We start from the raw sequence: 11266 nt of genomic DNA, 5'->3' as shown, positions 1-11266 counted from the left end.
AGAATTTATTTTGGCAAGAATTTAATGAGCAATTCCGCGAATTATAATTTTTGCATTTTTTTAGATTTCGCGAGAATTTAATTTTGCGAATGGCAACTACTTCAAAAAATACAAAACTTACATGTTTGATTTTTTTTCAGCACAATTTCTGTAATACCACATGTTGGAAGACATTTCGTCCTTCATCAACACCAAATTCTTTAGTCTTAACCAGATTCATCGGAGAAATCGTCATCATTAACGTAAAGATTCTCAGACCCTGGATAAACGGTCACTGACTATTGTCTCTTTACTTCCACAACTGGCACAATGTCGGCGAAAAAAAAATTACTTCTGTGACGTTATATAAACAAAGTCAGGCGAGGTCAAAAATTTACGCAAACATATTGACTGATTTTCTTTAATTTTCTCTCAAAACAAGGTTTTTACAACATGAATATCGCGAATGACTGAATTGACAGAAATTCGCGAGAACCTGCTTTTGTACAACAGAATGTTGTTAGTGTAGATTTCAAAATTTGGAATACACATCATTTAAAAGGTAAAAAGATTGTTTTTGTTGTTTTATTTTCACTTTGAAAGCAGAACTCGATTTTACACCATTTTAAGGCTTTTATAAAACGAAGAAAGAATAGTAGTGTTGAGCTAATTGTTTTTTTAATTAAAAAACTCTCAGCTGAAAATCTTTTTATTAACTTAAAACTCACCTCCCACTTTGAAAAAACTTATCTTGAGTTACTCATATATATTAATATTTTAGAAAATACAACTACCTTGCCTGATTTGCATTTATAAGTGAGTACTTAGGGTAAATAAACACAGTTAAACAAGCGATTTTCATTCAAATTCAATCGACATCTTGAATAAGAAAGTAAGAAAAGCATTTTTGGCGTCGTTATATTGGTGGTCAGCAAAATGGTCAAAATTTTAATAGGGGACTACAAGGGAATTTTTTTTTTATATTAACAACGTCGGTAAAATGCTGGGGTTTTAATGTTGTATTTGTTGATGGGACCATACACTATAGGGTACAGTGACCATAAAACCACTATAATTCGTCCCATTTACATAAGAAGCCCTGACTAACGTGGCTGATATCAAATCGCGAAAAAAGTTAAGAGTAATAATCATTTTTAATATGGTGGAGAAGAAGTGACTAAAGTAGAGAAAAAATGCATTCTTATTCTTACGATTGTATTTGAGATTAACTTAATGGCAGTGACAGGTAGGCTTTAAAAGGATAGTACGCTTTTCTCTACAAAATTTTATTCCGCTCTATTGTTGCTGACAGGCTTGCACACGATTCTTTTCTTCTGTCATTTTAACTGCACATTAACAACACGATCTCTGATTACAACTGTAAATAATTTGGTTTCCACAACTAGTGTCGGACACCGAATCACCAAATAGTTACAGCAACTAGCATATCTCATATCTTAGGCTGAATATAAAAAAAATATGATTGGGTGATGCGGCGACAAACTTAGAAATCAAATCTACCTTCGATTGGAAGATATTTATTTCACTCGGAACGTTCCTCTTAATGAGAATTTGGTAGTAAAGATTTCACACACATAAGATGCTTTGCTAGTTTTTAAAATTATCGACGTAAGAATAACGAAACTTTACTGACTAATTTTCTTACTTCCTTCAGCTTATACAAACTACTGCTTTCGAAAGCGATAGATGTGTGAAAGTTTTTGTAATTGGATAGGAAGCTTATTAAACTTATAATACGGATCTTTTAGATAGTAATCCCTTTTGCGGTTGGAAGCTTATCTATATTATAATACCCGTATACGTCCGTTTGTTCATCCGTCTGTCTGTCTGTCACGCAAAATGATAGCTTAGCTGCGCAGGTAGCGAGACGCACGCAATGCGGTAAAAAAAAGGACGGGCGAACCCGTGGATTTTTCCACGGGCTAACGACTAGTTTTGTTTAATCTCGACCGGGAAGTGTTTGTCTCCTATTTTTTTTGGACTGTTGACACGTGATGCGAAATCAGCGTACTTCACTTTACACAGTAGGCGAAAGTATTTATTACTTTTTTGTGACGTTGTCGATCACATGCACAATGTGGCACCCTATCGGATTTTAAAAACAGAAAAAAAATTATCAACTCTTTCTTGACTGTATTATCCTAACTTTCGCTCATTCCCCAGAAATACCTTTTGATATCTCCCTACGCATCTTTTTTTGCTTGACGCCTTTTGTCAATCTAAAAAAATCCCGGGTGTTTTTTTTACAAAGAAAAGATCCTAAGCTACAGTTTGGGTTTTGGCTAGCTGTAGCTTAAAAGTAAAAGCAGTCAAATACAGATGGTTTTTCTTTTATGTTGAGTAAAATTTTAAAAATTCTTATACGAGAATTATTCTTTGGTTTGCATGTAATAAATCGTCCTGGTTTCACTAAAGATTAACGTTTGAAGAACTTCTACAGGAACTTATCGCCGCTGGCCAACTGTTTGTTAATATGAGAGAATGACGACATGAGGAAAAATTGACGAGAATGACGAGATGAGGAAATATTCAATTTTTTTTGAAAAATGCATTACACCCGAAATGCTGTAAATATTTTACTGGGTTTGCAACAGACCGTATACGGCCTGTACTAATGTGTTCTGCCTGGATGTTTAACGCCCAGCTAGTCCTGTAATAATAGCCACTTTTTGTCTCTTATACTTTCAAGAGAAAAACACTTTGAGCGACGGTTTCTTCTTTTTAATTAATTTACTTAAAAAGGCGACAGACTAAGCTTTTATTTCGTAGATAGGATATTGTCGACAGAAATTGGTGAAATTAAATTACAAATTACGTGTTTTGTTTCTGAGATGTCGTTACAAAGAAACTGAAAGTGGTTGATTGCATTGTGACGCCTAAGATATTTGAAATGTTATCAGTTATCCTTTCCTCCTTTTTCCAACAAGCTACAAAACAACCTCGAAAGTCTCACTACAAAAGTTGTGAGCCATTTTTAAATTCTACGCTTAATTAAAGGATTACATTTTATATTTTTTATTTCATTAAGGATAGTATTCTTCCACCACAAGTGGGATGAAGTATCAAAGGAAAGAGATTTTATCACGTTTTTTTTTTAATAAGTTCAAATTTTATGCCACGTATTAAAATATGTTATTAAATATTACTGCAAAAAAAAAATCGCTTTTAAAAGTTTGTTTATTGGATACCTAAATTAGAGTAATTTATATAGCCGAAGTCCAACTACAATAACATAGTTATATTCTCACCAGACTTTGTGTGGGACAGAGTGTTCATAGGAGATTGTCGAAAATAAACTTTGTTTTTTTTTTTGTTTTATTCGAGCTGATACAACCCTCGACATGAAAATTTACTTCCTTTAACTATTTCGCAAAACGACCAGACAGAATAGCTTGACCATTGCAACCAATAAGCTGTAAAGATTTTATTTTGCCAGGGATAGAGGAAAAGTAAATGTGCTCCATAATGCCTGCGTTATTGGTCAATCCGCTCCACAACCCGAAAAGGTCAAAAAATCGGAAATTTGGGGCGTAGCGATTAAGGTTTTGGATCTAACTGAGTCTTTTGTGGTCGATTATAAGAAAAGCTTGAGAAGTTCGCAGTGCGTTACTTTACATAGAAACTGCGTTCCTAAATGTTTGTAATTTTGATGCTTTAAATTCTACTCTCCTTTTCACTAATTCATATCACGGTTGTGGCTGTGAGGTTGAGCCAGAGCGCATGATAACGGACCAAGTTCTGTATTTTTTTCGCGTTTTAACGAAGTGATGATAGGAAATTCTGTTGTTTGACTTCTTAATAAAAACAGGATATCGCCTCAATCATAACTCCTTGTAACCAAACATCAATCAGGTTTCCCAGAATCGACTGAGTCGTAATTCAAGGTTTTATCTCCGACGTTTTGGAGACCTATAAACCTAAGTATAGCATTTCATTGACAAATTTTGGACATAGAATCCTCTTCATTGTTAAAATAGGAAAAATGTCCACAGTCACGAGTTTACCAATAGCTACTTGATAAGATGCAAAATTGAGAAATGCATTCCCACACGCCATTTATTAAATTGTCGTAATTTTTAAAAATGCGTGGATCAAAATAACAAAACATGGTAGATACGCAATTAGCAAGAAATAACTTTTAGTCATTATACTAGTTACCAGCCCTCTTTCCAAGTACTAACATCTAAAGCTTATCTGATCATGTAAAACCAGAGATCAGATATAACTTTTAAACCAGAGATGAGTTAATTATTTAATTTGGAAATTAACTGACACAAAATTTTCCATTTTCACGAAACAAACAATAAATACAAAATGAAAAATATATATAGGCATCTTCAAATATTTCAGTCCCTTAAAAAATATTAAATAAATATAAAGAAAAACATATTTGTCAAAAATAATATAAAAAATACATGCACTTGTTTAACTCTCTCGTGAAACACTCATGAACAAGATCGGCAAAAAAATTCCCATCCAAAAATAAGGAGACGAGCAAATACTAAAGCAACAACAAAAAAAAACAATAGGAAACGTACTAATATTATTTTTATATATAATATCCTATAAATAGTTAAAAAGACTTAGAAATTAAACAGGAGGGGGGGGGGGGGTGGCTTTTAACGTAAATGACCTAAGCGCCCAGTGCTTAAATAACCACTCAGTCCGAACGAGCGCCCTTTTTAAACTAGTTAGTGGAATCTAAAATGATTTGAATTCTATTGTAGCTGTAACAAAATCTCTATTATTTCATCTTTTGTTTGTCATAGAAGAAGCGATAAAGACATCGCTAGATTTTTATACTCCTCGATGACAGTGAAAACAAAATGATGACCAGTAGGGCGTAATGGCTTAGTGTTTGTAATATACGTTATAGAAATAGAAACAAATAAATAAATAAATAAACCAACTATTCTTAATAAGCGCCCAGTATTCCATTAAGCGCCTCAAGATCGCAAAATTAAAAAAGCACCCAGGGTGCACTAAAAATTAGAAATTTTATTTTTATTTGCGCCTTGCAGCTACTTCTTATCACAATGTGGACGCCATCTTCGACACATGAAACGCCGATAAAGACTGCCGTAATGGAACCAACATGGAAAGAACAGGCAAAGCTTGCTATAGCTTCAGTGATCCATCAAATGCATCAGCTCCTTTTTTTCTAACATCCGCCATACACGGCTCGATGTGTCCCTCTTTGTACAGCATTGAGCTAGACACTCCTCTTTTCATTTTCTTTTTTTTTCTTACTTAGTTAATACTTGTTATCCCACATCCCCTTCTTCGTGTGAAAATAGTGGAAGAAGTAGGGCACACGCAGTCGTTCAATTTCTATCCCACTCTTAATGACTCGATCGGCAAAATCCCAATCTTCGCCGCCCCACGCGTTTTTAAACTTTTCCATATCCATACCTGCAGAAAAAAAGTAAGTTTCAGGTGATAATCAGCATGAAACCAAGAAATAAAAGTAGAAGAAATCGTAACTTAATATACCACATGAGAATAAGTACATATCCCTGGTGGGTGGACTATTACAAGTGGTGAGCGATTTGACTTACCTCCCATGTCATCCCAATCACTTTTGTAAATACCAAATATACCGTATCCGAAAGCCTCCCAGAAGCCAGCGGGTTTATGGCTGTATCGACCACAAGCAAGACGCATCAACAGCGGTGTGTAACCCATTTTACCTTGAACACAGTGCTAAAAGCAATCAAATCGTGCTCAAATAACACAGGTAAAAAACTGGTGCTGCGGCTGTTATTGTTAGCCTATTTTATGTAAATTAAATCAATACGTTTTTCATACACTTGGTGGTTCATTGTTTTGGGTTTCTTAAATTGCGATTTATTGGCCGTAACTCGTGCCTACTCAATTTTTGAAATGGAGGTCATGAAAAGGGATTAAGCAATGTGAAATTCGGCAGGTTGTAAGAAAAAAGGGATTGACGGTTGGACTTTATAAAAATTTTGCAATAAAAGTCTGTAAAAAAGAAAAAATTAAATTTCGAAACGTGAACAAGCCTAGCATCGGCCCAAACTGTTTTCGGGGTTTTACCTCTTTTTTCTGCCTGTGCCAAAAAAAAATCGTGTGTCATATTTTTATGCTTTTTTGATGTGTATAAAACAAAGTGTTTTGCAAAAAAGCTACACGTTACTTCCCGTCCTATCAAAATAGCAGTAGAAAAATATGTTTAACCTTGTGTTCTTACCTTTCTCGTATCATCAATAAAATTAAGAGGAAACTCTAAATGAAGATCTGTTTGAAGCGCTATACTGTTTGGATCTTTGATTGAATCAACAGCTTCTTGAATGGCAGAAGTTTTATGGAATCTTCCTGTCTTACGAATTACCTACGAAAAAAAACGAGTTATTTATCTAACGGAATAATTATAAAATTTTCTCCACCACAACCACAGGTAATATATTTCCCAGCCTACCTGCCAATGTGGTATCGGACTTTTCTTCAATGTTTCTTCGAGGTTGATATCGAAACTCTCAAAATCGGTGATGATTAAATTAAAGCGGTTATCTCGCGTTTTAACGTAGATCCTCGATAAAGATTCGATATACTGTTGAACCCAGGAGCCTTGGTTTTTCACTGAAAAACAAACAAACACACTGCTTGATAACAAAAAAAGGTTCAATTTAGGCCGTGCCTAAATCGAACTAATTAACCATTTTTTAAATTTAAAGCTATGGCTTTAAATGAAAGTTATATATATATATATATATTCGTTATATATAATGGCAAGCATAACAACAACAACATAACAACAACAAACAACAACAACAACATAACAACAACAACAATAAAATGTTACCTGTTAGTATGAAATGTACCATTACATCTTTTTTCCATTGGAAATTCCTTGGGTAACATAACCTATTTGTTCCATATGGCTTGAATAAATACACAGAGAGTCTACGAATGCTTTTTGTTTGAAAGTCCTCAATTGCTGCTTCAAATAAGTAGCGATCACCCTTTCCTTCGTCTTTCGCTTCTTCCACATTTACCACCGTGTGCAAATCGAAGCGGCTAAAAAGAGAGATGAGATTTTTCTTTTGCATTGTGGTGAAAATTTATACAAGCTGCATTTTTGTATCAATCTACAACCATAAAGTCAGCATTGCTTTTTAGAACTACATTAACCTTCAAGTTAAAGAAGTTACAAAAAAAAATGCGATGTGACAGACATATAAAGAGCTGTACACTCTTTTCACAGGTTAGCCAATATAAAATTTCGCATTTTTTGGAGTTTTTAGGAGAATTTAGGAATACTAAAATCGTATAACAACATATTTTAGATTCTAACAAAATTTAAAAAAGAAACGAACAGCTAATGGGCTGCCACAAATAATCAAGCCTTCTCTAGCAAATCAATATTTCTGGTCCAAAGTTTAGGTTATTTAGCGATTGTTTTAATAAGAAAACTAATGGATTTCTCAATTAATTGACAATTAATGCTGTTCAACGACAGGATTCATTCGAGATGAATAGAACAGAAAATGAATACATTTAATTTGGCCAAAAAGGTGTTATGATAAGGCTCCTATTTCATTGCAAGAATTGTTGCAAGAACTTAATTTATATGGACATTGCGCATTAAAAATTTTATGCATTTTAAAACAGAATAATGCTTAGTGGGTGTTTTTCTACAATTAGGTCAAAAAATAAAGCAACTTATCAAGCAAAGATAAAAGAAATTTTTTCCTCCACAGTAGGATATATTTTTATCATTTAACAACCTCCTACAGAGAAAGACGTGATGAATTTGACAGAGAATTAAGTATGAACCTAAAAGAAGTTTGGTTATACATTCTGGAATCCTGCTAAAGAAAAAGCAGGGACAAACAAACAGCGGTTTGTTTTCGACAGGCAATAGCACATGTTTAGTTAGGTTATGTAAAAAATCCAATTTTCATATTAGTACGGCAAGGTTGTCATGTCGACGACATAAAAAGATGATATATAAAAAGACTTCCTTTTGGATAACAACAGTGATAAAAACGGACAGAACAAACCTATGAAATAGAAGCTAAATAATTGCTGCGCAACGAGACAATAATTCGGTATTTATCTGCGAATACAAAATAATGTTGCCTTGGTTTTGTATTCACGTGACAGTGTCGAGATATGATTGATGGATTTTTAAGTAGTCGATAACTCTGAGGTCATATCGAATTAAGAAAGTCTTGAAAATTTGTTTCATAATCGACTGCGATCAGCTATACGCTAGTTAAGAGTTTTAAAACGTGATCAATTATCATTCTCTAAGAGCTTGGAAAAGGTCTTTGTAGGAATCCTTTTATCTCCGCAGGTTAGACCGTGAAACGTGACAGTTAAAATGGAAGTTTAAATCATGGTTGAATCGTTCTTATTATACAAAACAGAACGATTAAACTTTCGACCTTTAAAAAAGCAAACATGAAAAGCATGTCCGACAGGCTAAATACAGAAACAAAACAGGACGTGAAGTGAAAAAAACAATCGGGCAGCTACTCACTTGGGATAAAATCTTTTCAGAGCACTCATGAACTTATTTGTTACCCATGCTGCAGGAGTGTCGTCCAACGCGTCATTTCCTTGACAATGCATAGGTTTTAGAGACACTCCTACGCAATCTTTAGTATGATTCCAAGTTTGATCCATAGGAAAGACTTTTGTTGAAATGTTGTAATAATGTGGCAAGTGCACTCCTTCGTATTGTCCCAAATTTTTAGCCTTTTCACTGTTGGCTGGTATTAACCAGCTTGGACTGTAATCGCAAAAGGAGACCACGTCTGATATTTCTTTAAAATCGATATGCGGCAAAGATAAAAACTCGGCACTGTCTCTTTGATACGGCGTTTTTCTCGCCTTGAGTAATTTCTCCTGCTGCTTGGTAAACTCCTTGACGTGACTTGGTAAATCAGGCAATCTAAGGTCGCTTTTTAGGTGATCAAGGTAAACGAGACCGTTCTCGATAAAGCTGTCGTCATAGTAACGAGTAAGATACTGCTTTGTGATCTCTTCGTAACGACTGCTGAACGGCTTTCGCCACACTATTTGCAGATGGCCTCGTGCTCGCTCTTGCTTCCACAACACATCGAAAAAATATTTCCGACCTCCTACCAGTTTGATTTCTAGGGAACTTTGTTGCGGATATTTGTCGAATTGATTCTCGTAAGACCATTCTTTGCCTAGAAATAATAAGAGGTAAAGTCGAGTTAACGTCGAGTTAACGTCGAGTTAATGTCTAGTTAACGTCAAAACACCACAAAAAGGTGGGTAGCTACTAATAAATAAACAAATTAATATACTTAAATTTTCAGCAAAAACCTTAAGCTACGCAATTCTATTGTTGTATAATTTGAACAAAAAAGTCAAAGTTTTTTAACCCTCGCACAATTATGGTTTTGAACATAATTGGATGAGTAATCTTATGGCATAGAAATTTAATTTAAAACATCAATCTTTGTTAATCAAATTTCTGATCTTGAAAAATATGTATTTTTTTATCCCCTTTATTCAGTAGAATACAATTTAAGTTGAAAATTGTTAAGCTAACTATTCAATTTTGGAGCGGGTTGCTATAGAAGTTTTATGTGTGTTGGGTACGTGTTACTTAACAACATATTCAACAAAAGCACATCCACCTCCCATTTCGTAAGAAGCAATTATCATAATTGAGTGTTATTAAATTATCATTCTGTGTAGTTAGTGTTTTTGCGTAAGAATGTCTCACAATCAAACTTATAATAAAAACATCCTTTAGTAAAGATTTACGATGAGTAGAATTGACAACGCCACCTTCCTTTCGTTGATATTCACCCTGACAGCTTCGTTCAGAAAAGAGAAACACTGGGACAAAGGCGTTTTTTTTTTTGTTAGGGGGGTAGGTGAGAAGGCAACTCTTAGCATTGGCAGTTAAATAAGAAATTTTAAGGATTTAAAAAAAGGAAAAAATGAAAAAACGAGAGAGTACCAAGGCTTTTTTGCAAGTTTAGTATTCTTATTATAAATAAGAATACTAAATACTGTGTTTGATATAATGACAGAAAAAAAATGACCAACCTGTTTTTCCGGTGACCGAAGCAATTAATTGTGAATTTAAAGGATCTGCATTGGTGCTAAGCCATAACTCAGAACAATCATCGGAACTAACGGCAAACTTATAAAAGCCATCAGCAGGTGGTGTTATATACCCAAAAACACGTGCTCCGAATTGTGTGTCAGATAATTTGATAAACAAAGACTCAGTAACATCCCTCCGAAAAGGCGAATACGGGAATAACGGATGACTCCGCAAGTCTTCCACGTTGTAACCACATACATAATCCCAAAAATGTACATTAGCTGCATATTTTAAATGTTGGTCCGACCTATTTCTTACAATACTTAATATATGACGTTTTGTTTTTAAAAGAGAATTCTCTGACGACTGTTTTGATTGGCTACCAGTCAGGAGTGTATTTTTCTGCGTTACGCTCATCGCGATCCTGTATCTATCATCTACGACACGTACAACCAAAATCAACATTACAAAAACACCCACGACGAATATAAACAACTTCTGAAAGGATTGACTCAACCGAACGTTGAATATACGAATCATCGCTGCGAACTGTTCGAACAATTCTTTTAAGTGAGAAAAAATATTCATAAACTAAGTATACAAATCTTCTTGTTGTGTTTAAAACAATCCTTGTAAGTAATGAGCTCTGTATAAGTTATTTATTTCCACCTCGTTACACCATGTTAAAAGCATTAAAAATTGTTTCCTTGAATCAATCGAGCGAATGAGTAACAAATCCACGACTCGATCAATACTTACTATGTCATCCAATTGGATCTCAATCAATGGTCGAATAGATATTTATAATAGGTCATATTACGTGCATTATATTAACTCAATTAGAACACAATGAAAATCATTGAAAAACTTTCGGCGTTGCTAAGCACCAATAACAATAAATAGTTTTTTTTTAACATGGGAAGGATTATACAAGCATTTGAAACGTGTACAAACTATTGGCTTTTAACACAGCCCCCCAAAACAATCAAAGAAAAAACATAACGTTAATTTTAATATTCATCACGAATATAACATGACGTTTTGTGCGCACGGCTAAAGTATTTTCGCTACACGAGTGTTCAAAATGCCCTAAAAACGGCAAAAAAAGTTGGGTTGCAAAAATCGATAAAACGACGCAGTAACTAACAATGACAAATACTTCTTTTGTTTACCTCGTGTCTCACATGTCAAAAAACAACACATTTTTAT

At 34.3% G+C, this 11266-nt stretch overlaps 1 protein-coding gene across 1 annotated transcript; it reads right to left on the bottom strand.

The window, feature by feature from the left end:
• Positions 1-4264: 4264 nt before the first annotated feature.
• LOC130641663 (N-acetyl-beta-glucosaminyl-glycoprotein 4-beta-N-acetylgalactosaminyltransferase 1-like) lies at positions 4265-11087 on the bottom strand. The gene is made up of 7 exons (XM_057448575.1): positions 10057-11087; positions 8507-9182; positions 6824-7038; positions 6440-6600; positions 6212-6352; positions 5559-5703; positions 4265-5412 (listed from the first exon to the last, which is right to left on the bottom strand). The coding sequence occupies exons 1-7, from the start codon at positions 10643-10645 to the stop codon at positions 5255-5257; spliced, it is 2085 nt and encodes a 694-aa protein (XP_057304558.1). The 5' UTR covers positions 10646-11087; the 3' UTR covers positions 4265-5254.
• Between the last annotated feature and the right edge of the window lie 179 nt (positions 11088-11266).

This window comes from Hydractinia symbiolongicarpus, chromosome 1, assembly GCF_029227915.1.
Source record: "Hydractinia symbiolongicarpus strain clone_291-10 chromosome 1, HSymV2.1, whole genome shotgun sequence".
NCBI lineage: Eukaryota > Metazoa > Cnidaria > Hydrozoa > Anthoathecata > Hydractiniidae > Hydractinia > Hydractinia symbiolongicarpus.
This window is presented reverse-complemented; position numbering and strand designations above follow the sequence as displayed.

Coding starts and splice junctions, on each gene's coding strand:
- LOC130641663 (XM_057448575.1), bottom strand. CDS start 10,645: ATGAATATTTTTTCTCACTTAAAAGAATTGTTCGAACAGTTCGCAGCG. Junction 7,039..8,506: donor CTGAAAAGATTTTATCCCAA/GTGAGTAGCTGC, acceptor CTCTCTTTTTAG/CCGCTTCGATTTGCACACGG. Junction 5,413..5,558: donor TGATTGGGATGACATGGGAG/GTAAGTCAAATC, acceptor TTTTTTCTGCAG/GTATGGATATGGAAAAGTTT.